The sequence below is a fragment of the Enoplosus armatus genome, chromosome 11 (assembly GCF_043641665.1).
Source record: "Enoplosus armatus isolate fEnoArm2 chromosome 11, fEnoArm2.hap1, whole genome shotgun sequence".
Lineage (NCBI taxonomy): Eukaryota > Metazoa > Chordata > Actinopteri > Centrarchiformes > Enoplosidae > Enoplosus > Enoplosus armatus.
Genome location: NC_092190.1, coordinates 19834694 through 19860237, shown reverse-complemented (window position 1 = coordinate 19860237; position 25544 = coordinate 19834694). Strand labels below are relative to the sequence as shown.

General features: G+C 39.5%; 7 protein-coding genes across 7 annotated transcripts; 1 reads left to right on the top strand and 6 right to left on the bottom strand.

The window, feature by feature from the left end:
- Nucleotides 1-1258: 1258 nt before the first annotated feature.
- Nucleotides 1259-2185, bottom strand: LOC139292540 (olfactory receptor 11H6-like). The gene has a single exon (XM_070914899.1). It carries the CDS (start codon nucleotides 2180-2182, stop codon nucleotides 1259-1261), a length of 924 nt encoding a protein of 307 aa, XP_070771000.1. The 5' UTR covers nucleotides 2183-2185.
- Nucleotides 2186-4959: 2774 nt separating this feature from the next.
- Nucleotides 4960-5886, bottom strand: LOC139292511 (olfactory receptor 4B13-like). Its single transcript, XM_070914864.1, has one exon. It carries the CDS (start codon nucleotides 5881-5883, stop codon nucleotides 4960-4962), a length of 924 nt encoding a protein of 307 aa, XP_070770965.1. The 5' UTR covers nucleotides 5884-5886.
- A 1716-nt stretch (nucleotides 5887-7602) lies between these two features.
- LOC139292685 (olfactory receptor 4B13-like) lies at nucleotides 7603-8664 on the bottom strand. The gene is made up of 2 exons (XM_070915049.1): nucleotides 7771-8664; nucleotides 7603-7644 (listed from the first exon to the last, which is right to left on the bottom strand). The coding sequence occupies exons 1-2, from the start codon at nucleotides 8662-8664 to the stop codon at nucleotides 7603-7605; spliced, it is 936 nt and encodes a 311-aa protein (XP_070771150.1).
- A 2168-nt stretch (nucleotides 8665-10832) lies between these two features.
- LOC139292684 (olfactory receptor 6E1-like) lies at nucleotides 10833-11813 on the bottom strand. Its single transcript, XM_070915048.1, has one exon. It carries the CDS (start codon nucleotides 11811-11813, stop codon nucleotides 10833-10835), a length of 981 nt encoding a protein of 326 aa, XP_070771149.1.
- Nucleotides 11814-12109: 296 nt separating this feature from the next.
- LOC139292683 (olfactory receptor 11H6-like) lies at nucleotides 12110-13110 on the bottom strand. The gene is made up of 2 exons (XM_070915047.1): nucleotides 12208-13110; nucleotides 12110-12154 (listed from the first exon to the last, which is right to left on the bottom strand). The coding sequence occupies exons 1-2, from the start codon at nucleotides 13108-13110 to the stop codon at nucleotides 12110-12112; spliced, it is 948 nt and encodes a 315-aa protein (XP_070771148.1).
- Nucleotides 13111-16240: 3130 nt separating this feature from the next.
- Nucleotides 16241-19038, bottom strand: LOC139292531 (olfactory receptor 6N1-like; the record flags this gene model as incomplete). Its single annotated transcript, XM_070914889.1, has 2 exons — nucleotides 18144-19038; nucleotides 16241-16263 (listed from the first exon to the last, which is right to left on the bottom strand). Coding segments are annotated over exons 1-2 (918 nt in total), but the record flags the coding sequence as incomplete, so codon positions are not given.
- Nucleotides 19039-22692: 3654 nt separating this feature from the next.
- LOC139292793 (putative methyltransferase DDB_G0268948) lies at nucleotides 22693-25383 on the top strand. Its single transcript, XM_070915175.1, has 6 exons — nucleotides 22693-22803; nucleotides 22962-23122; nucleotides 23217-23433; nucleotides 24397-24497; nucleotides 25008-25145; nucleotides 25293-25383. The coding sequence occupies exons 1-6, from the start codon at nucleotides 22693-22695 to the stop codon at nucleotides 25381-25383; spliced, it is 819 nt and encodes a 272-aa protein (XP_070771276.1).
- The last annotated feature ends 161 nt before the right edge of the window (nucleotides 25384-25544 follow it).

Below are 25544 nucleotides of genomic sequence, written 5' to 3'. Positions count from 1 at the left end.
ATGTAAGTACCATTATTGCAAGGGGCAAATGTTGATTTACCAGAAGATAGAGGAAGAAATTGAAATCATTTGTTTTCAGCTATACTCAATTTATATTGATTTGACGCACTGTACAAGGTGGCATTTGATGTGGATGCATCGTGCAGTCTTGCCCATACATTATGGACTTGCCTTTGGTATTCCTTCTTATTGTCCAATTGAATCTGTAGGCCAACAGATGTCATGTTTTCAGTTGGTTTTATTTTAGCATTTATACAATATTGTATCTGTATACAATTTGATTTGTATCAAGAGCTACAAAAACGTTTTTATTAACCAAATTTATGTGCAAACTGGAATTGTATACACTGTATATTGTGATATATGAACAAGATATGCGTATAGCTAAAAATATATACAAGACACATGCGATGATCCTGTCATGCCACTGCTGAATTAGGGTACTGGCTCCTTTTTTGGTCCACTTCAGGCACTGATGATAACTGACAGAACAACAAAAAAGTCCTGTATCTCGCTGATTTGGACAAAAGTTGAGTTAATGAACTGATGCACTTAAGATGGTTCAACTGACCTGACAGATGGAGCATGACTCAATCAAAGCTGCTAAAATAATGCTGGATTGTGGATTACAGTCAATATTTCCCAGTGGAGGAGTGTCCCCATGCCCCAGTGGTCTTGAGTCAGTTTTATCATGAGAAAAAATAATATTACATTAAAACGTCAATTAAAACCAGGGAAAAAAAATAGCTGTCGGATTTAAGGAAATGATGAACAACACAAAGAATGTGTGATTTCAGCCAACATCTTAATTGTAAGTTGCTTGTTCAAAACAACAGTAAGGCCAGCACCACAACCTGTGGACATTTAGATAAAGGTTATCTCTTTTAGAAAGATCTCACGTGAGAGTCCAAAGGTCTGTCTCCATCTCGGCTGAAACATATCTTTGAAAATTGAAATACATTTTTTTTTTATCATGCAGCCCAAGAATGGTCCAGGTTACTCCTCTGCATACAAATAATTAAAAACTGTACAATTGCCTGAACCATTAATAAAAGCAGATAATGTAAATATTCAAAAATACGCTCTATGCAAAGATCATATTTCAAAGTAGAAGAGTTAATCAAAGAGTTAATACGATGTAACCTTTCTTTATTAGACTTATCTCAATGCATAAGAAGGAAAGGTTTGAGATTTAATTGTACAATGGTTGAGTGCATTTTCAGAGGCCTTGGAGTTTCCTTACCATGTCAGACAAAAGTCATTTAATTTGAAAAGTAATACAACCCACAATTCTGTTCCGAACTTTGGTCAATTTAAAACCATAAATTAGAGGATTCATGAGAGGAGGTATGACGAGAAATTCTATTGCAATAAAGTTTTGAATTGTTTGAGGTAAATTTTTTGAACCATATCGAATATGCATAATATCAAAAAGTATAGTCACAAGAAAAATGAGTAGGGAGGTTAAATGTGGCACACATGTTTGCATGAACTTTGCCCTGTTTTCTATAGAATTCACACATGTTTTGATGAGATACATGTAGGACCAAAGTATAAAAAAACCATGAAATACGTAAATGATTATTGTTATGTACGCAACTATGTTGTTGACAATAGTTTCAGCTGGGAAACAAGCAAGACTAACAATAATCCAATTCACACAAAAAAGTCTGGCAATATATGGGCTGCATAACTGTAATCTAGATGTTAGATAGATATTCATGCCTACAACGCAGAAAGGTGTTAACCAAGAGAAACACACCAACTTAAAGAGTCTTGGCTTTGACATGATAGAGTGGTACTCCAGGGGTCGACATATAGCCACAAATCTGTCATATGCCATTACTGAAAGAATAGACAGCTCACTGCAGGCAAATGAGTACATGACTAGAGCCTGAATAAGGCACCCAGAATAAGAGATAACGTGAACAGGAGAGAGCAGATCCCAGAGAAACTTTGGGTAGAAACCTGTTGTCCCATAAAGTCCATTCATGCAAAAAGTGCACAACAGAATATACATTGGATCATGCAGGTTTTTATCCAAGATGATGGTCACAATAAGACAAATATTTACCAGCAAAATCACACAGTAACACAGTAAGATGAGAGAGAAGAGAGTAAACCGGTGGTTCTTCATTTCATTTAAACCTGAAAGAAAAAACATTGAAGAAACATTATCCATCCTGTGAAGGATAATTCAGTCCCTCACAGTGTCACTTCTTTCTTCTCACAATCATTAATATCTTGTTTGACCACATCAACACACCAGCTGGGAATTCAAACCAACCAATCAGTGTTGCAGAAGAGTTTTCATCATCTAGTTGGAATCTTTAAGCAGAATAAACAACAATAAAAAACACATTTTCAATTCAATTTCATTTAATTGGCGGTCCATAGCAACTTTATTGATCAATTTAAAATAAAGTCTATTTATGCCAATTTCATAGTCAGGGATGATTACTGTAATCTAGGTATGAATCCTAGCGACAGATGACCACCAAAATCTGATTTATTGTTCAATTTTCATGGTTGTCCATAGCAACTTGGCTATGGACTGGACTATGTTGTCATGCTAGTGAGCAGTGCTCAGAACTAAACTAAACACCCATGTTGATTGTACCATAATCCAGGGACAAGTATCAGCTCTGCAGTACTTTATTTCACATAAATATTGATACTCTTGTTATCAACAGCATTGCAATGAAATCCATTACAAACAACTTCAGTCAACTTTGAGTATGGTGAGAAAAATGCAGTGAATGTAGGACGCAATCATCAGTGAAGCGCTGATTATAAAATTCAGCATGGCAATGGATAAATAAAGGGCAGACCGGTCATTTCACTTCAATGAAATTGGAAATATGAATGTGTACGTTTGCAGACTATAAACATATCTCTAAACAGAGCAGCACTGCAGCACCAGCAAAAGAAAATCTCCAGTTGGCATTGTTAATGTGTTAATTAGTATGTTCATTACCAAACTTGGGTTTCTTCAGAGGACAATAAAAGTGGTGGGATGTCTATCCATTTCCAGGTCACAGTAGCAAGGAAGGCCACCCGTCCTCCTCACCCGTCCTCCTCACCCGTCCTGGTGATTGCTGATATTGTGCAACATTAAACCTGTCCACTAACATTGCGGTAATCACCATGAGGAGGATGGCCCGTCCCCCTCCACAGCACAATTTAATCTTCAACCCGGCTGCAAGTAAGACACAACACTAGAAATATAGTACAACTGAAATACTACTTGGGTGGTTGACAAAGGTGGATGTTGTTACTGTTGAAAAAAATCCAAAACATTTCAATTATTTACATTTAGATTATTGTTTGAAATAAAGAATTAAGACAGAGAGAAAGCATTTCTGATCCTAAACTAGTCTTTACGTGATGATTGCTTGGAGATGATGGAGTGTTAGAGGAAACAGCGCTGAAAATGTCCTTGTTAAAATGGATTAAAAACACCAAAAGATAAAAAACAGAGGACCAGGAAGAAACTCTAGCAACAGAAGAGGGTTCCTATAGACATAATAAAGGTCTTATATTGATTCATCGGCTTTGAGTCAAATTTGAATGTCAAAAAAAAGTCTGACAACAAAGCACTGAAGGTCTGTATGTTTTCAGGTGTGAGCCAATGGAACAATGTAAGTAAGTAAAATACTATTCTCATGCTTTCTCTCTTCTCCCTCTTTGTTCTGTCATGTTATGTACGTACCATTATTGCAAGGGGCAAATGTTGATTTACCAGAAGATAGAGGAAGAAATTGAAATTATTTGTTTTCAGTTATACTCAATTTATATTGATTTGACGCACTGTACAAGGTGACATTTGATGTGGATGCATCGTGCAGTCTTGCCCATACATTATGGACTTGCCTTTGGTATTCCTTCTTATTGTCCAATTGAATCTGTAGGTCAACAGATGTCATGTTTTCAGTTGGTTTTATTTTAGCATTTATACAATATTGTATTTGTATACAATTTGATTTGTATCAAGAGCTACAAAAACGTTTTTATTAACCAAATTTATGTGCAAACTGGAATTGTATACACTGTATATTGTGATATATGAACAAGATATGCGTATAGCTATAAATATATACAAGACACATGCGATGATCCTGTCATGCCACTGCTGAATTAGGGTACTGGCTCCTTTTTTGGTCCACTTCAGGCACTGATGATAACTGACAGAACAACAAAAAAGTCCTGTATCTCGCTGATTTGGACAAAAGTTTAGTTGATGAACTGATGCAATTAAGATGGTTCAACTGACCTGACACATGGAGCATGACTCAATCAAAGCTGCTAAAATAATGCTGGATTGTGGATTACAGTCAATATTTCCCAGTGGAGGAGTGTCCCCATGCCCCAGTGGTCTTGAGTCAGTTTTATCATGAGAAAAAATAATATTACATTAAAACGTCAATTAAAACCAGGGGAAAAAAATTGCTGTCGGATTTAAGGAAATGATGAACAACACAAAGAATGTGTGATTTCAGCCAACATCTTAATTGTAAGTTGCTTGTTCAAAACAACAGTAAGGCCAGCACCACAACCTGTGGACATTTAGATAAAGGTTATCTCTTTTAGAGAGATCTCACGTGAGAGTCCAAAGGTCTGTCTCCATCTCGGCTGAAACATAACTTTGAAAATTGAAATACATTTTTTTTTATCATGCAGCCCAAGAATGGTCCAGGTTACTCCTCTGCATACAAATATTTAAAAACTGTACAATTGCCTGAACCATTAATAAAAGCAGATAATGTAAATATTCAAAAATACGCTCTATGCAAAGATCATATTTCAAAGTAGAAGAGTTAATCAAAGAGTTAATACGATGTAACTTTTCTATATTAGACTTATCTCAATGCATAACAAGGAAAGGTTTGAGATTTAATTGTACAATGGATGAGTGCATTTTCAGAGGCCTTGGAGTTTCCTTACCATGTCAGACAAAAGTCATTTAATTTGAAAAGTAATACAACCCACAATTCTGTTCCGAACTTTGGTCAATTTAAAACCATAAATTAGAGGATTCATGAGAGGAGGTATGACGAGAAATTCTATTGCAATAAAGTTTTGAATTGTTTGAGGTAAACTTTTTGAACCATATCGAATATGCATGACATCAAAAAGTATAGTCACAGCAAAAATGAGTAGGGAGGTTAAATGTGGCACACATGTTTGCATGAACTTTGCCCTGTTTTCTATAGAATTCACACATGTTTTGATGAGATACATGTAGGACCAAAGTATAAAAAAACCATGAAATACGTAAATAATTATTGTTATGTACGCAACTATGTTGTTGACAATAGTTTCAGCTGGGAAACAAGCAAGACTAACAATAATCCAATTCACACAAAAAAGTCTGGCAATATATGGGCTGCATAACTGTAATCTAGATGTTAGATAGATATTTATGCCTACAACGCAGAAAGGTGTTAACCAAGAGAAACACACCAACTTAAAGAGTCTTGGCTTTGACATGATAGAGTGGTACTCCAGGGGTCGACATATAGCCACAAATCTGTCATATGCCATTACTGAAAGAATAGACAGCTCACTGCAGGCAAATGAGTACATGACTAGAGCCTGAACGAGGCACCCAGAATAAGAGATAACGTGAACAGGAGAGAGCAGATCCCAGAGAAACTTTGGGTAGAAACCTGCTGTCCCATAAAGTCCATTCATGAAAAAAGTGCACAACAGAATATACATTGGATCATGCAGGTTTTTATCCAAGATGATGGTCACAATAAGACAAATATTTACCAGCAAAATCACACAGTAACACAGTAAGATGAGAGAGAAGAGAGTAAACCGGTTTTTTGTTGTTTCATTTAAACCTGCAAGAAAAAACATTGAAGAAACATTATCCATCCTGTGAAGGATAATTCAGTCCCTCACAGTGTCACTTCTTTCTTCTCACAATCATTAATATCTTGTGTGACCACATCAACACACCAGCTGGGAATTCAAACCAACCAATCAGTGTTGCAGAAGAGTTTTCATCATCTAGTTGCAATCTTTAAGCAGAATAAACAACAATAAAAAACACATTTTCAATTCAATTTCATTTAATTGGCGGTCCATAGCAACTTAATTGATCAATTTAAAATAAAGTCTATTTATGCCAATTGCATAGTCAGGGATGATTACTGTAATCTAGGTATGAATCCTAGCGACAGATGACCACCAAAATCTGATTTTTTGTTCAATTTTCATGGTTGTTCATAGCAACTTGGCTATGGACTGGACTATTTTGTCATGCTAGTGAGCAGTGCTCAGAACTAAACTAAACACCCATGTTGATTGTACCATAATCCAGGGACAAGTATCAGCTCTGCAGTACTTTATTTCACATATATATATTGATACTCTTGTTATCAACAGCATTGCAATGAAATCCATTACAAACAACTTCAGTCAACTTTGAGTATGGTGAGAAAAATGCAGTGAATGTAGGACGCAATCATCAGTGAAGTGATACCATTATTGCAAGGGGCAAATGTTGATTTACCAGAAGATAGAGGAAGAAATTGAAATCATTTGTTTTCAGCTATACTCAATTTATATTGATTTGACGCACTGTACAAGGTGGCATTTGATGTGGATGCATCGTGCAGTCTTGCCCATACATTATGGACTTGCCTTTGGTATTCCTTCTCATTGTCCAATTGAATCTGTAGGCCAACAGATGTCATGTTTTCAGTTGGTTTTATTTTAGCATTTATACAATATTGTATTTGTATACAATTTGATTTGTATCAAGAGCTACAAAAACGTTTTTATTAACCAAATTTATGTGCAAACTGGAATTGTATACACTGTATATTGTGATATATGAACAAGATATGCGTATAGCTATAAATATATACAAGACACATGCGATGATCCTGTCATGCCACTGCTGAATTAGGGTACTGGCTCCTTTTTTGGTCCACTTCAGGCACTGATGATAACTGACAGAACAACAAAAAAGTCCTGTATCTCGCTGATTTGGACAAAAGTTTAGTTGATGAACTGATGCACTTAAGATGGTTCAACTGACCTGACACATGGAGCATGACTCAATCAAAGCTGCTAAAATAATGCTGGATTGTGGATTACAGTCAATATTTCCCAGTGGAGGAGTGTCCCCATGCCCCATTGGTCTTGAGTCAGTTTTATCATGAGAAAAAATAATATTACATTAAAACGTCAATTAAAACCAGGGGAAAAAAATAGCTGTCGGATTTAAGGAAATGATGAACAGCATAATGAATGTGTGATTTCAGCCAACATCTTAATTGTAAGTTGCTTGTTCAAAACAACAGTAAGGCCAGCACCACAACCTGTGAACATTTAGATAAAGGTTATCTCTTTTAGAAAGATCTCACGTGAGAGTCCAAAGGTCTGTCTCCATCTCGGCTGAAACATATCTTTGAAAATTGAAATACATTTTTTTTTATCATGCAGCCCAAGAATGGTCCAGGTTACTCCTCTGCATACAAATAATTAAAAACTGTACAATTGCCTGAACCATTAATAAAAGCAGATAATGTAAATATTCAAAAATACGCTCTATGCAAAGATCATATTTCAAAGTACAAGAGTTAATCAAAGAGTTAATAAGATGTAACTTTTCTTTATTAGACTTATCTCAATGCATAACAAGGAAAGGTTTGAGATTTAATTGTACAATGGATGAGTGCATTTTCAGAGGCCTTGGAGTTTCCTTACCATGTCAGACAAAAGTCATTTAATTTGAAAAGTAATACAACCCACAATTCTGTTCCGAACTTTGGTCAATTTAAAACCATAAATTAGAGGATTCATGAGAGGAGGTATGACGAGAAATTCTATTGCAATAAAGTTTTGAATTGTTTGAGGTAAACTTTTTGAACCATATCGCATATGCATAACATCAAAAAGTATAGTCACAAGAAAAATGAGCAGGGAGGTTAAATGTGGCACACATGTTTGCATGAACTTTGCCCTGTTTTCTATAGAATTCACACATGTTTTGATGAGATACATGTAGGACCAAAGTATAAAAAAAACATGAAACATGTAAACTATTATTGATATGTACGCAAATATGCTGTTAACAATAGTTTCAGCTGGGAAACAAGCAAGAGTAACAATAATCCAATTTGAGCAAAAAAGTCTGGCAATATATGGGCTGCATAACTGTAATCTAGATGTTAGATAGATATTTATGCCTACAACGCAGAAAGGTGTTAACCAAGAGAAACACACCAACTTAAAGAGTCTTGGCTTTGACATGATAGAGTGGTACTCCAGGGGTCGACATATAGCCACAAATCTGTCATATGCCATTACTGAAAGAATAGACAGCTCACCGCAGGCAAATGAGTACATGACTAGAGCCTGAACGAGGCACCCAGAATAAGAGATAACGTGAACAGGAGAGAGCAGATCCCAGAGAAACTTGGGGTAGAAACCTGCTGTCCCATAAAGTCCATTCATGCAAAAAGTGCACAACAGAATATACATTGGATCATGCAGGTTTTTATCCAAGATGATGGTCACAATAAGACAAATATTTACCAGCAAAATCACACAGTAACACAGTAAGATGAGAGAGAAGAGGGTAAACCGGTTTTTTGTTGTTTCATTTAAACCTGCAAGAAAAAACGTTGAAGAAACATTATCCATCCTGTGAAGGATAATTCAGTCCCTCACAGTGTCACTTCTTTCTTCTCACAGTCATTAATATCTTGTGTTACTACATCAACACACCAGCTGGGAATTCAAACCAACCAATCAGTGTTGCAGAAGAGTTTTCATCATCTAGTTGGAATCTTTAAGCAGAATAAACAACAATAAAAAACACATTTTCAACTTCCTTTTGCATCCAAGAAATACATATTTTTTTACATTGTCACATGAAGGAATTCATTTCTTTATCCTGCAAGTGCAGTGTTTGAATTTAAAATAAAGTCTATTCATGGCACTTTCATAGTCAAGTACAAGCTTTGCAGTACTTTATTTTACATATATATTGATACTGTTGGTATCAACAGCATTGCAATCAAATCAAATTCTGTTATCATGTGACAAGTGAACACAGAAGAAGAGAACGTTTGGAATACACAAGCAATTGTTGAAGCAGAAACATATTTCATGTTTAATGCAGATAAGACACTTTCACTGTCAAAATGAAGTGTCACTGGCACTGCTGTCATATGCTGCATTAACAATAATCTCCTTTCTCAGTTGTTTCAACTAACAATCATTTAAGGATTGTTATCAATGTGGCCACATCACACGCCGCAACACCGCGATACCCAGCACCCACAAGTGTCACTTCTTCCAGACAAACACTGAGACTGGGTCAAGCACACAGACTCTCTGTACCCTTAACAGGACCTCACGTGAACCCCCCTATTTTTATTCTTTGTCCCGGGAATTGTACCTGACACTTAGTGGAGGCCATGGCTCTCCAAAGGGTGTTCATGTCACTTTAACGTTACTGCCCCCAGCCTCAGTGTGTTCTACATCAGTGGTTCCTAACCTTTATTGTCTGACATACCCCCATAGCCCCATCAGATGAACCTGATTATTGAACATTGTTACTGGTTTTATTGTCTTTTACATTGTGTTCTACATTGTGTTCCACCATCTCCACACTTGCTGTGCGCAAAATGGCTGAGAAAACAGTGATTTTGCTACTGGTACTATTACTTGATTGCTGAAGGAGCTCAGTGGGTGCTTAGTTAGATTAGTGAGAGCAAACAGGTCAATGACATATGCTTGAAAAATAAGATTATATACAGTACTTTTCAGGTTTAATCCCATTTATTTTATTCCTAAAAACAAGAAGTCGGGCAGTCAAGTGATCACACAGAGTGCATTTTGTGAATTAATAAAGCCGAGCATTTTTTTTAATTATTTTTTTTTTTATGAATGACCTGAGATGTGCACACAAATGTACATATATAAGAGTATCATCATTTTATCAGGCCACCCGTCCTGGTGATTGCTGATATTGTGCAACATCAAACCTGTCCACTAACATTGCGGTAATCACCATGAGGAGGATGGCCCGTCCCCCTACACAGCACAATTTAATCTTCAACCCGGCTGCAAGTAAGAGACAAAACTAGAAATATAGTACAACTGAAATACTACTTGGCTGGCTGACAAAGGTGGATGTTGCTACTGTTGAAAAAAATCCAAAACATTTCAGTTATTTACATTTCAACTCGTGTCACTAATGAGAACAACATGGGTTATTATTTATTATTTAAATATGGTGTCAGTTCAATGTAGATCCAGTTTGTCAGCGGGGGTGCTATTCATCTGTTACTGAGCAGTTATATGAAGAAGTAAAGAGTACAATGTTCATTTCACCTCTTATTATTCTGTTTCATTTCTAATTTCTGACTCTTCTGTCAGCAATTTTCAGACTGACTGACAAACTGATGTCAGGTCAGGGCAACAATAAAGTCTTTGGTGGAGTTTTTTTTTTTTTCATAGAAATTAAAAGTATTAAAACAATATTAAAAGTATTAAAGAATAAAAAACAACAAACAAAACAGGAAATTCTGTCAATATGTGACAAGTGAACACAGAAGAAGAGAACGTTTGGAACGCACAAACAGTTGTTGAAGCAGAAAACTCTTTTATGTTTGATGTAGATAAGACACTGTCATTGTCAAATAGAAAGTGTCACTGGCACTGCTGTCATATGCTGCATTAACAATAATCTCCCTTGTCAATTGTTTCAACTAACAATAACTTAAAGGAACATGTTAACAAATAAGTCTACTTTCCGTCTTTTATATAAACAATTCCCTGATTTCTTGTCCAATGTTTAAGTGTCAGTTTGTGAGCTTGCCTCTAATATGAAAAGTCATGGGATGACACTTTTCATCTCTCCTTTTAACATGAACTAAATTCAAAAATTTGGCGCGGATTTTGGTAAGTTTGAATCCATATATCAGTGGGTTCACAATTGGAGGAATAAGTAGAAATTCCATCGCCATAAAATTACTGAGGTCTTCAGATAAATCAGATGACCCAAATCTCATGTACAATACATCCAAAAGCACAGTTGTCGCAAAAGTGCTGAGAGAGATTACATGTGGCAAACAGGTCTGCATAAACTTCCCCCGGTTCTCTTGGGATGACATGCATGTTCTTATCAGATACATGTAAGACCAACAGATAAACACAAAATGTCCAAAATAAAACAAAATATTAAAATATGCAACAGCAGCATTTGCTGTGGGTGGTGAGCAAGCAAGAGTAGCTATCATCCAGTTAACACAGTAGATCTTATTTATGTGTGAGCCACATAACCTTGATCCTAATAATGATGCTGTGTTCATAAACATACAATAAAGAGGTAAAATCCAGGACAAAAACACAAAGATGGAGACTCTCTGTTTTGACATGACTGAGTGGTAAACTAGAGGTTGACATATAGCCACATATCTGTCATATGCCATTAGAGCTAAGATAGAAAAATCACAGCACGTTGATGAGTGTATTACAAATCCCTGTAGCATGCATCCAGCATAAGAAATGACATGAGATGACAGAAGGTCCAGAAGTAATTTGGGGTAAAAACCAACAGTTCCATACAGTGCATTGATGCATAGATTACACAATAAGATATACATGGGCTCATGGAGGTTTTTATCAGCAATAATGGCGACAATAAGATAAACATTTCCTGTAAGTATCATTGAGTACCACAGTAAAGTTAGCAAGAAGAGGGTAATTCTTTGTTCTAATGTGAAATTTAAACCTGAAAGAGTAAACAGTGTGATAGTTGAAACATTTTCCATTTCCATCATCTGTAAACTTTCTCAATTTCAAAACATAAGCTTTACCCGTTTTACCACATGAAATGTCACCAGTGACCAAAGTACCGGAGAAGAACTGCACATCTTCTGCTCGGCGGGACCATTTATACTTACTCCCCCACAGTAAATCCTTTTTCTGAAAACAACAACAGGACCTTGGGATTGAAACAGGCCAATCACTGGGATGCTACAGCTACCATAGGTGGGACCAAAGAATTTATATGAATATTGTGAGAACAATACAACAGCAGATCACCCAGTCTTTTTCCAGGGGATCCAGCCAGACCTCATGTGAACCCCCCTTGTCTTAGTCTTTGTCCCAGGTATTGTACCTGACACTTAAAACTGTAAAAAATTATTTGATTTTAAAAGTAATACAACCCACAATCCTGTTCCGAATTTTGGTCAATTTAAAACCATAAATTAGAGGATTCATAATAGGAGGTATGACAAGAAATTCTACTGCAACAACATTTTGAAAGATTTGAGGTAAATCTTTTGATCCAAATCGCATGCTCATGACATCAAAAAGTATAGTCACGACAAAAATCAACAAGGCGATTAAATGTGGCACACATGTTTGCATGAACTTTGCCCTGTTTTCTATAGAATTCACACATGTTTTGATGAGATACATGTAGGACCAAACTATAAAAACACCATTAAAGACATACATAATTATAGTTATGTATGCAACAATTCCATTAACAGTAGTTTGTGCTGGGAAACAAGCCAGTTTAACAATAATCCAATTCACACAAAAAAGTCTGGCAATATATGGGCTGCATAACTTTAATCTAGATGTTACAAAGATATTTATGCCTATAATGCAGAAAGGTGTTAACCAAGAGAAACACACCAACTTAAAGAGTCTTGGCTTTGACATGATAGAGTGGTACTCCAGGGGTCGACATATAGCCACATATCTGTCATATGCCATTACTGAAAGAATAGACATATCACTGCAGGCAAATGAGTACATGACTAGAGCCTGAACAAGGCACCCAGAATAAGAGATAACGTGAACAGGAGAGAGCAGATCCCAGAGAAACTTGGGGTAGAAACCTGCTGTCCCATAAAGTCCATTCATGCAAAAAGTGCACAACAGAATATACATTGGATCATGCAGGTTTTTATCCAAGATGATGGTCACAATAAGACAAATATTTACCAGCAAAATCACACAGTAACACAGTAAGGTGAGAGAGAAGAGAATAAAACGGTGGTTTCTTGTTTCATTTAAACCTGAAAGAACAAACATTGTTATCAGAGAGACATTATCTATCATGGTTAGAAAACTTTGTATTTTTCCTGTGAAGGGTAGCTAAATTCCTAACAGTGTATGGTCTCTCTTCTCACTGTTATCAGTATAAATGCACAACATGTACAGAACACATGTACACAACACAGGGACACTCCGTAGCACATGTGTGATGTGTCTTGCTTAAATACAGCAGCACACGAACTGGACATCTAAACCAACCAATTAATGGTCTAGAAGAGCTTTCAACTTTAAGCATCAGCTTGATGCAATCCACCAGAACTTTACAAAAGAAACAAGATATTCTCCACCAATGTAAATTTTGTTTTAGCTTACTGTTGTATCCAAACTAGAGTTCTGCATGAGCCTAAAACCGAGACCTAAAACAGGCCCGTATCTGGGCCATTCAGACCAGAACAAAACAGTGCCTCCACTTAAAATTGCAGTGCCCCGACTCTTTTTTGTTGCTATTCAAAATATTAAATTTAGCAAATAATGCTGCATTGAACATTGAACACAGAATTAGAGAACGTTTGGAATGACCAAACAATTTTTGAAGCAGATAAATATTATAGGTTTGATGTAAGTGTCACTGGTACTGCTGTGATATGCTGCATTAACAATAATTTCCCTTGTCAATTGTTTCAACTAACAATAACTTCAAGGAAAATGTTAACAAATAAGTCTACTTTACATCACATTTCCATTTTTTTATAGAAACAATGCACTGATTTCGGTGGGATTGGAGTCAGAAGAGGGTCGGCTGCTGGTGCCAATTGTATGAATTTCTGGAACGAGAAATGAGAAAGTGAGTTTTTGTGGGAGGCTCGGATGAAGTCAGGGCAGCCATGAACTGCAAAATATCTATGCAATGCGACCGTCCTTGATGATATCGATGGTGCTGTTGTCAAAGTGGATGGCGATGATCTTTTTGGACCATTAATGCCCCCAAAGAATGACTGCTACATTTCGCAGATGGTGGAGGCCGATCACGAATGTTTCTTTAACTTCCTTATCCAGGAGTTTGTCGACTGTGTCGGGCTCAGAGATGGCTGACTGCAAATTATGGCATGTGTAAGAGGAATCTGGGATAACCTGCAAGCCTAGGTGGAAGCTGTTTGTAAAACCTTGAATGAGGAAGTTAACAAACTGGCCGTCTGGGTGATTCTTTGAGGCAGTTGCTAGAGCATTGATTTTAATTGGGGGACCTGGCGTGGGCTCTGCTACAGAAGGAGCAGATGTGGAGGAGCATTGCATTGCATCCTAGGTCATTGAAGTTATTGCAGACCATCCTTCACCACCCTGGTGAAGGACTGGTCTTCCTCTCTTATCCACGCCTTTAGGAAGAGGGCTGAGCGTGGAAGGCCAGGTGTATGCTGGTTTAGGGGTGATGGACAGCAGGGGGGCTGTGAGGGGCAGGCTGCAGACAACGGTGGGGTTTTGTTTATTTGAAGATGAAATGCAAGGCAGAGAAGCGGTGAGGGTGCATGTTGTGGCTGGGTGGGATGGTGCACCACACAGCTCGCAGTTCAGAATCAGAATCAGAATCAGAAACTGTTTATTGCCAAGTAACATACATTACAAGGAATTTGCTGTGGTCTGAAGGTGCTATTGTTTTGATAACAAATAAGTAGAATATAAAAGCTAAAATAAGAATAAGAATAAAAATAAAAATAAGATAAGATAAATAACAACAGTGCAGTGACCAGAATAAAGTAAAGTGTCCAGATAAAGTGTCCAGTAGGGGGTGGGTGCGTTAATGTAACGCAGTGGGGACAGGGGTGATGTACGTTAATATAACGTTCTGGGGGGGTCAGTGAGAGTTTGTCAGGTTGACTGCAGAGGGGAAGAAACTGTTTTTGTGGCGGGAGGTTTTGGTCCTGATGGACCGCAGCCTCCTGCCAGAGGGGAGGGGGTCGAACAGATGGTGTCCGGGGTGGGAGGGGTCGGCAGCGATCTTCCCTGCTCTCCTCAGGGTCCTGGAGGAGTACAGGTCCTGAAGAGATGGAAGGTTGCAGCCGATCACCCTCTCTGCAGAGCGGATGATACGCTGCAGTCTGCGTCTGTCCTTGGTGGAGGCAGCAGCGTACCAGACGGTGATGGAGGAGGTGAGGATGGACTCTATGATGGCAGTGTAGAAGTGAACCAGCATTGTTTGTGGCAGGTTAAACTTCCTCAGCTGCCTCAGGAAGTACATCCTCTGTTGGGCTTTCTTGATGAGGGAGCTGATGTTCAGCTCCCACCGGAGGTCCTGGCTGATGATGGAGCCCAGGAAACGGAAGGACTCCACAGTGTCCTCTGGAGAGTCACACAGGGTGATGGGGGCGGGTGGGGCTGCGCTCTTCCTAAAGTCTACAACCATCTCCACTGTCTTTGAAGCGTTAAGCTCCTGGTTGTTGCTGTTGCACCAGGTCACCAGGTGGTCAATCTCCCACCTGTAGGCAGACTCATCCTCTCCAGAGATGAGTCCGATGAGGGTGGTGTCGTCCGCGAACTTCAGGAGCTTGACAGACTGGTGACTGGAGGTGCAGCTGTTGGTGTAGAGGGAGAAGAGTAGAGGAGAAAGAACGCAGCCTTGAGGGGAGCCGGTGCTGATCGTCCGCGAGTCAGAGACGTGTTTCCCCAGCTTCATGTGCTGCTTCCTGTCAGACAGGAAATCTGTGATCCACCTGCAGGTGGGGTCAGGCACGTTCAGCTGGGAGAGCTTGTCCTGAAGAAGAGCCGGGACGATCGTGTTGAAGGCAGAGCTGAAGTCCACAAACAGGATCCTGGCATAGGATCCTGCGGAGTCCAGGTGCTGGAGGATGAAGTGTAGAGCCAGGTTGACGGCGTCGTCTACAGACCTGTTGGCTCTGTAGGCGAACTGCAGGGGGTCCAGCAGAGAGTCTGTGATGGATTTGAGGTGGGACAGGACCAGGCGTTCAAATGATTTCATGACCACAGAGGTCAGGGCGACGGGTCTGTAGTCATTTAATCCTGTGGGCCCTGGTTTTTTGGGGACGGGGATGATGGTGGAGGCCTTGAAGCAGGCTGGCACGTGGCATGTCTCCAGTGAGGTGTTGAAGATGTCCGTGAACACCGGAGACAGCTGATCGGCGCAGCGCTTCAGGCAGGATGGGGAGATGGAGTCTGGTCCAGCAGCTTTACGCGGGTTTTGTCTCTTGAAGAGTCTGTTCACATCTCTTTCAAGGACAGACAGAGGTGTCGATGCTGGAGGAGTGGGGGGTGCTGTGGGGGGCAGCTGTGGTGGTAGGAGGTGTGAGAGTTCAGCCCCAGGTGTGATGAGGGGGTTGGGGCTGTTGGGCTGGAGCTGGTGGGTGATGGTGTCAGGACTGTCCCATTGTCTTTCAAAGCGACAGTAGAAGTCGTTGAGGCTGTTGGCGAGGCGTCGGTCGTTAGCAGAGTTGGGGGCTCTTGGCTTGTAGTTGGTGATCTGCCTGAGCCCCCTCCACACAGAAGCAGAGTCGTTGGAGGAGAACTGGTCTTGTAGTCTCTCTGAGTACAGTCGTTTAGCTTCCCTCACCGCCTTGCTAAACGTGTACTTGGCTTCCTTAAACTCCGCTCTGTTGCCACTCTTAAACGCCTCTTCCTTTTCCAACCTCAGCTGTCGCAGTCTTGCAGTGAACCAGGGTTTGTCATTGTTGTAACTCACCCTGGTCCGAGTTGGTACGCAGCAGTCCTCACAGAAGCTGATATATGAAGTCACAGCCTCTGTGTACTCATCCAGACTGTTGGTAGCAGTCCTGAAAACATCCCAGTCAGTACAGTCCAAACACGCCTTCAGGTTCTCTGCAGCTTCACTGGTCCACTTCTTCGAAGTTCTCACAACAGGCTTAGAAAGTTTAAATTTCTGCCTGTATGTGGGAATCAGGTGGACCATGTCGTGGTCAGAGTGTCCCAGTGCAGCGCGGGTGACGGCGTGAAAAGCGTTACTGACTGTGGTGTAACAGTGATCCAGAGTGTTCCCCTCCCTGGTGGGGCATTTAATAAACTGTTTGTATTTTGGGAGTTCGTGTCTAAGGTTACCTTTGTTAAAGTCACTGAGGACAATAACTAAGGAGTCCGGGTTGGTCCGCTCCGTTTCCAGTATCTGGTCGGCGAGTGCGCGCTGTGCGTCCTGCACGTTGGCCTCCGGTGGAATGTAAACACCGACCAGAATGAATGAAGCGAACTCACGGGGGGAGTAGTATGGTTTACAGTTTATGAAAAAAGTGAGACATCGAGTGAGAAGCAATGATAACGAGGTGTTTTGCCTTGTCACCCCCGGAGCCACTGCAATTACCAAGGCTAGCTCAGCAGTCTACTCAGGGTTGTTTTCGATGTGGGGAGCTGGGCCACTATTGCTATTATTTTTTGTTATTTTCTTCCCCTATCCATGCAAATCATTACTTGCATACAAAGTGGCAGTCTATCCATGCAAAACTTATGGGAGAAAAAATATAAAAACCCAAAGTGTTATATTAATATAAAATATGTAAATATATCTTATGATACCTCTCAAAGTTCATTATTTTTAAATGTTTTTTCATCAAGTTTATTTTCACAGTAACCGGGTTTATTCCAAGTCATTGTTATCCAATTACAGGAGTTCTTACTATCCAAAGTTCCCAATTCAGTGACTCTGTAATGTTGTACAATAACGCCACTTTTCATCACAAACTCTTTGTCCGTCAATCAAGAGCACCTGAAAAATATTCAACCGCCTTGCAGTTTTTAATGTTTTATTTGGTTACAACATTGAATACAGTGGAAGTGATTAGGTTTTTCTTTTTAAATTGATCAACAGAAAAAAATACTTTGATATCAATGTTGAAATATAGCTCTATAAATGTATTGAAATACAGATTAAAACAAAGTAATAGTTTGCACAAGTATTCACCCCCCTCCTTTGCTACGACACACATCACTGCTGCCAGCCAGGCGTGTAAATAAGAGAGTTGAAAGTAATGAAAGAACTCAGTCTAGATCAGACCGCTTACTGTTAGAAACAGCACAGGTTAATCACGTCAGTCTTATTTCTAAGGTTTAGTTTGTTGGTCTTGATATCATTCTTAACATACGTGTTCTTATTTCTGGTAATTTCAGGCCATACACAAGAGGATTCACAATGGGAGGAATCACAACAAACTCAAGTGATAAAGCTATAGCTAGAAATGGATTCAGCTCTTCAAGATTAATTCTGCTGAGAGCAACATCACAAAACACAGTAATGGAATAATTGACAAATGTAATAATGTGGGGCAGACAGCTCTGTATTACTCTGCCCTTGAACTCTGAGGAGCTTTTCCTACAAACGAGGAAGATTCGCACATATGTGTACAGGACAAAAGCCAGGGGCAGAAAGACTGTGCTTGTGGACACAAACATGCCAACGAGGTTATTAATCACAGTAGTGACACATGACAATTTTACAACAGGCCAGTTGGAACAGAACACCTTCGGTATCTTATTGCCACACAGTGGAAGTCTGGAGGCCAAATAGACACAGGCTGCAACAGAAAAGGCTGGATAGATCCACGCTACGGCGATCAACTTGGAGACCACCTTGGAGGTTATTTTGGTGTGGTAACGTAAAGGTTGACAAACAGCAACATACCGATCATATGCCATAATGCCTAGAATGGTGAGCTCATAGGATGCATATGTGTAAATGACATAGATCTGAGTGAAACAACCTGATCGTGAGATCAAATGTGTATCAGACAGAAGGTCTCTCAGGAATCTGAGGAAGAAGGCAGCAGAGCCGTACAGAGAGTTAATAGAGAGACACATAATAAAAATATACATGGGCTCATGTAAAGCTTTCTCTCGTGATATTACCACTATTATGAGGAGATTACCCAAGATAATAAAAGTGTACAACAGGAAACACAAGACAAATGTTGGGTAGCGGTAGTTGCCTATGTTAACAAACATGGTGAGGTTAAAATATGGGGGATAAGTACTGTTTTCCATTTACCCCATAGACAGTATAAAGTAACTTCTACACCTGGATTCTGTCAACAGTCACCACGCAGCTGCAAATCCTTGTTACCTGTTGAGTCATGGGTTGGTTTTTGTCTTGGAGAGCAGTGAACCAAATGACCGAACAGAGATTTCCAAAGTGATAAATGATGCAAAAGAGTTACAAATAAGTAAGAAACATGCATTCATAATGAGTCCTAATCAACAATCAACAATGAGTAAGGATGTTAAGTCCAAATTTAGATTCTCAGTTGCATTTACTGTATAAGTTCAGTGGTTCTCATCACTCCTAAGTGTTCCTCATGTTGTCTGTGGTTTCACAGGAGCAGCTGAGAGCCTCTTTAACTTGTCTCACATAATCATGTCACTGCAGCAATCACTCCATGGGGAATCTAGAGTGGAAAGGTTGAAAGGCTGGAAACTTGACATGCACATACTTTAGCTAATTTATTATTTTCATTATTATGATCAAATATTATGATGAAACTGCTATATACATTTCCAACAAATGGCAATATCAGGCCGAAGCTGATATCACATTGAAAACCTGTGTTCCTACTAAATTCTGCAGGTTTTGAGTTTTGTCAAAAACATATTGACAGCACAAGCTACCCTAAAGCCCAAATCCTGGATTAAAACTGTTAAGCATTATTGTAGGATTTTATTCATCAGAGTTTTAAAATTCTCGTATGGTACACTTCCAACTACTACTTACTTACTTCTTACTTGGTATATTCTATTACTAATACTATACAGATATTTGTGATGGGAAAGATAATTGACTTTGTTTTATATCAGTTAATTATCATATTTAGTCCATTATTAGATTCCAGACTCACAGCAGGTCGGAGCTTTTCTATCGTGTGCAAACACATTGAGGTGTTTAAGAGAAAGTTTTTCATGCGTCCCACTGAATAACCTGCTAACCTGGTCATGGGTCACGTTTCTCTGCAGCGTCCAGATGCTGCCTAACTCTGTCTTCCTCTCCTTGCACTTCTCATGCATCAGTTTTGTGTCGTTGCTGTGGCTGCTTTAAAATACAGTATGTTGGTCTGTAGCAGTGTAAAACGCTCCAAAACTGTTGTCAATTGTAACTATTAGATATGGATGATCCCGGCCATTCCTATTAAAGCAAAAATGATGAACGTCACCCGGCGTTTAGTATGACATCATTACATAAACTAAGTTTTTTTTGACCTCCAGCGTCCCTGGGCTGGTGAATGTATGATTGACTCAAAATAAACTATAGTTCATGAAGAGAGAGGAATACTCTACACCAGGCCTTGGTTACGCAGACAGTATTTGATAGCAGGATCAATAAAGTCATTTCCATGGGATTTGTTGACAGTAAGGACAATATTAGAAGAATATTGCCAGCCTCATCCTTCAACAGAGTATAATCAGACTCACAGGAGGATTGTTCTTTATTAAGCTGATAAATGCGTTAAGGAAACAAATCCAGTAGGTCCAGTGGTTTCTCTTTGATTCTGACAGTGATGTGTAAGGATTGTTCATCTAATAACACAAACTGGCTCACTGGCATGAAGAAGGATTCAGCAAGACAAACAAAATCGGATTGATTCAGCCTCAACTTTCAAACAGAAATAACGATTGATTATCAAATAATTGCTTAGACCCATAGACCTCATAATCAGGCATTGGTGCAAGTGTACAACAGTAACTTCTGTACAGCCCTGTGTACCAATCTGACTTCCTCAGAGGGATTAGAAGAAAAAAGTCTATTATGAAACACAGTAATACACTTTTCAAAACAACTGGTCGTACACACACATTGGCCATGAATGATGTAAGGTCACTGTAATGACTTTTATTCATCCCTCAGCCCTCCTTAATGCCCATCACGGCCATGACGTCCCTAACGTATCTCCACCAGGTGTTGAAACACAGAGCTTGGGGAATAGTGTCGTTGTGTACTGAGGAGAGATACGTTCTAGTTAAAGAAAAAAAACTATGAAAAGACATTAGATGTGATAAATATGGGTTTAGCTCAAGGCCTCTGATGCAATGTTTGATGTCGAGACTAATGAGAGCCCATGGGATGGGACACATTATGCTTTGTTTTTCAAATGTTATTAATGTAGGATAATTAAGTTGGAAATGGTCAACAGGTCATTATCTCCATCATCCCTTGAGAGCAATTAAACACGCTTCTCCACCCTGGGGGGCCATCCTGGGTAACCAAAGCAAAACAAAGATGTTTTTCAGTTTAGTAAATGGTCAGCACACTCTGACAAACACACAAGTGTAAGCAACAGTAGGTTTAGTCAGTGGTTTGGAGAGACAGAGATGACTGACCTTGTGACCCCATACATGACATGCCACAAACTTTTTTTATGCAATGTGCTTTGCACTTAAAGTGACCTGCATTTCTAACTGCATTCAGAATTGTAATGAATGACATGCTAGATTTAAAACCTAGTCAAGCATGACACCATATATGGGCAGGCGGTGGCTCACATTTGGTCGCCTGAATGTAAGAAAACAGCCAAATGCACTCAGACAAAATCAGACCCGCTTGGCTGGTTACATGGTATTAGGTGTTCTTAAATGAATGGCAGCCCTGCAGAGGGAGTGACCTCTGTTCTCAAACAAAATGATGACTGGCGTGTCACTATTGCGTAGTTGTAATTTGAGGCAGGGCTCAGAATGCAAACTTGACATAAGCACACTGAGGACTGATTATATTCTAAAAACCCGACTGAATGAAGACAGTTAAAAGCTCTGAAAAGCTAGTAAGTGGACCTTTGAGCTAAGATCACTTTGTTACACCCCCTGACCTGTATTTATCTACAAATCATAAATGACAATGTGTCATAAAATGCAATCAAAGTGTGTCGTATGAAAGCAAAAGACTGTTTTGTCATGACTTGAAATGTTTGTGTTACTTGTTGTGACTGTGCTAAAAAAAAGAAACACTATTTTGTGTTTGCCAGTCGTGCGGCCGTCACACTTATCAAACTCAAATTACATTCCCTATGACTTGTTGACAGAAGTGTAGTAACTCAGATCCAATCTGTTGTCCACTACTTTACATTGTGATTTCACAATATAATTCATTATTATGTTAATATGCAGCTGTTAAAATACAATCTGCAGAAATCCTCTGGCCATGAAAGGGTTAAGCAAGAGGCCCTGCCTCTGCTGCCATTGTTAACTAATCTGCAGCTGAGTTACAGACTCCTGACATCTATAAACAGAAGAATAGGTTTTACTTTCAAAGTTGTAAATCCATGTTATACTCCCAAGTTTGAGACTGCTGCTTGAGTTACTGTGTAACCGGCTGTTCAGCTCAGTGATTATTGCCTGTGTGTCTGTTAGATATCCAAAAGGTGCATAAATGCTACACTTCAAGAAGTGGGTGAAGAGTTAAATGCCGAGTGCAGAGTGTGTGAGTGTCCCGGCACAAAACAGCTTTAACAAAGGACGCAGCGGGAAGATAAGAAGATGCAAGATAAGAGACAACATATAGAAGGTAAAAGAGACTAAAAGCAAGGAAACAAAACAAAGGCAAACAAGACAGGAGACTGAAGGAGAATAAAGACGAACAGAGGAGTTTTGGAGCAAAGGTTGGAGAAGGCAAAATTGGCAACAGACCAGAGAGAGAAGAGTAAAACAAACACCACCATGACATACCGGCTGTTTGAAGGGAAGGATCATGCCTCCGTCTACCAGAAGTATCGCTTCACGCCTCCAGATGAGGCCAAGAACATTATTCTTCAATACCTAGAGAAAAAGGTATGCTGTGGCAAATATACTGTGAATACACAGTATATTCTGTTATCATAGTGCAGACGGGGCCCTTTAATAGAGCATTCTGCCCTATTTGGTGAACAAAATGAGAGATTATGTACATTTGACATATTGACAACCTGCATATGTGTTAACGTCCTCAGAAGGGACAGCCACATGAGCTGGCAGTGGATCTGGGATGTGGGACAGGTCAGAATTCCAGGCTACTGGCACCGCACTTCCAGGAAGTGGTGGGCATCGATATCAGCGAGTGTCAACTGGAGGAGGCCAGAACTGTGCCAGGGTACCCTAACGTCACATACAGGTAGGAGAGTGTGAGTTGTTCTGTATGTGTGGACGTAATTACTCTTTGAAAATAAAGCATGACTACAAGTGGGGCCTGTCTGTTGCACCGGCAGGAAGGGGGTAGCAGAGGAGCTGCCTTTTCCAGACGGCTCTGTAGACTTGCTGACTGCAGCGTCAGCAGCCCACTGGTTTGATCAGTCGAGGTTTCTAGCTGAGGCAAGTCGGGTTTTAAAACCCTGGGGTTGCATGGCTCTGCTGGGATTCAGTGACTCTAACACCAGACTTCACTACCAGGACTGTGGAGAAAGACTCAATCACATCTACGAAGAGGTGGGTGTAGACTTAGACCTCTAGTTTCATGGGAGTCGTGTTAAACCTTATCAGCGCTGCAAAGCTTTGTTGACTTTGCTGAGTGGCAGTATCACCAATGCCTTAACATAGAGCGAGTAACACACTGAACAGCTGGGGCCACAAAAATATAATAACCTTCATCAGGGCTTCAACACACAGTATGTCATTTCTGAGTGTGTTGAACGTTGTTGTAACATTATAACGTTACCGTACGCATTAGCTTGGTGGCTGGCATGAGCCATTTGTCACAATAGCACATGGTAGTAAACTAGATCGATATTGAAATATCATGTCAATAAATTAGGTCTCTCCTGTATCACTGTGTTGCAAAATGGCAATTAATGAATAAATGATGCTGTGCAGCAGCAAAATGCTGTCTTACTGTTACAGAGTATAATTCTGTGACGGTGCATCCCTTCCTCCCTCACTCTCTGACGTATCATCTGGTGTTTCCCTGGAAGTTACACAACTACAGGAGTTAAAGGGGAAATGACGCCATTGACAGGCGACCAAAAGAAACGCACCGTTGAATAAATATGCAATCCTTTTATCTAATTCTCGCAAAGACAGCAAATAAGTGTATTTATCAAAATGCTGAAGTATTCCTTCAAGATAACATTTGAGACTGATAGTTGCAATTCACCATTGACATCTATCAGCATAGGTGGACTTACCATTGTAGGCAATTGCCTATATTCTACAATAGGTAATATACTTGCAAAAGTAAATTCTAGTCTATTGTGAGGTGATGAATGAATAAATGATACAGTAGCACAACAACTGCAAATATAGAGAAATAATTCACGACAATAACAATATATTATATTGTAATAATAATAATATTGTATTGTATTATATGTATAATATTGACAGACAAAATACATGCAATACAAACTCAAAACATAATGGAAGAGTTGAACATTTATATACATTCACTTCCAGGTGAAGCACGTGCTGTTGCCACACACCAGCAATCAAGTAGCTGTAGCTGAGGGTAAGCTGGACGAGCTCTACTCAGCCATCCCCTTTCCAGACAAAGAGAGGTAATTACCCCACAAACACTTACTGTGCCTCACCAAACCTGAACACACCTCTGTGATAGCTAAATACAATACCATTGTCTGCTGGCCTGTCAGAGAAAGGTACAGTATTAAGGTGTACATCAGTAGTGGAGGGCAAGGAGAAGTAACTGACAACATAAAACCCAAAACCAGTAATTGTGCACCCTGTTATCCTCGTGTTTGTCAAAGACAATAAGATAAGATAAGATAATCCTTTATATGGGGAAATTTGCATTGTGACAGCAGCATACAGGATAGTGTAATAAAGAAAATCAAGATATAATAAATAAAAACAATAAAGACCGTTATAAAAAAGCTACTAAAGCTAAAGAAATAAAGGTAAAAGAATCATACTGTATTGCACGTAGAGAGATGTAGATATTGCACCATTTGTTACATGCAGAAATATGTGGATTGTCAGTTCTGGTGTTCGTGGTCTACTGGGAGCATTGTCTGTATATGTAACAATACATCAATATAATGATACAACAGGATTGAGTGTATTCAGGTGACTTCGTCAATCCCGGTGAGGAGCCTGGTGGGTTTCATCGAGTCCTGGTCCATGTTCCAAGCTTACAAGAAGAAAGATCCCCAGAATGCTGAAGACCTGCTGCTCAACACTCAGAAGAGGTCACCTATCCACACACGCATATCTGTTATTATAACCCAATATTTATGATTCTTCAGTCATCCATTTTGTAAAATATTAACTTGTGTTTTTCTGTGGTGCTCTCCTGGGTATTGAGCTGAATAATCTGTCACTGCGCTGCTTCACAGGTTTCTGGAGGTGATGGGAGTCACGTCTTCTGACACTGAAATAGAGCAGGAACTGGAATATTTCTGTGTCCTGGCGTCAAAGCTACAATAATCAACAATGTGCAATAGAGAGAGAGAGAGAGAGAGAGAGAGAGAGAGAGATGTTTGTCTTAAAGATGTTGCAATTTACAATTTATGAACTTCAAAATGTTTAATTCTTGATGCATGAAAGAGTGCACTTGTTGAATGTGGACTTTTCCTGTGATTGTCTTG

Coding starts and splice junctions, on each gene's coding strand:
- LOC139292540 (XM_070914899.1), bottom strand. CDS start 2,182: ATGGATAATGTTTCTTCAATGTTTTTTCTTTCAGGTTTAAATGAAATG.
- LOC139292511 (XM_070914864.1), bottom strand. CDS start 5,883: ATGGATAATGTTTCTTCAATGTTTTTTCTTGCAGGTTTAAATGAAACA.
- LOC139292685 (XM_070915049.1), bottom strand. CDS start 8,664: ATGGATAATGTTTCTTCAACGTTTTTTCTTGCAGGTTTAAATGAAACA. Junction 7,645..7,770: donor CCAAAGTTCGGAACAGAATT/GTGGGTTGTATT, acceptor TTATGCATTGAG/ATAAGTCTAATAAAGAAAAG.
- LOC139292684 (XM_070915048.1), bottom strand. CDS start 11,813: ATGATGGAAATGGAAAATGTTTCAACTATCACACTGTTTACTCTTTCA.
- LOC139292683 (XM_070915047.1), bottom strand. CDS start 13,110: ATGATAGATAATGTCTCTCTGATAACAATGTTTGTTCTTTCAGGTTTA. Junction 12,155..12,207: donor CCAAAATTCGGAACAGGATT/GTGGGTTGTATT, acceptor TTTAAGTGTCAG/GTACAATACCTGGGACAAAG.
- LOC139292793 (XM_070915175.1), top strand. CDS start 22,693: ATGACATACCGGCTGTTTGAAGGGAAGGATCATGCCTCCGTCTACCAG. Junction 23,123..23,216: donor TACCCTAACGTCACATACAG/GTAGGAGAGTGT, acceptor TTGCACCGGCAG/GAAGGGGGTAGCAGAGGAGC. Junction 24,498..25,007: donor CCCTTTCCAGACAAAGAGAG/GTAATTACCCCA, acceptor ATGATACAACAG/GATTGAGTGTATTCAGGTGA.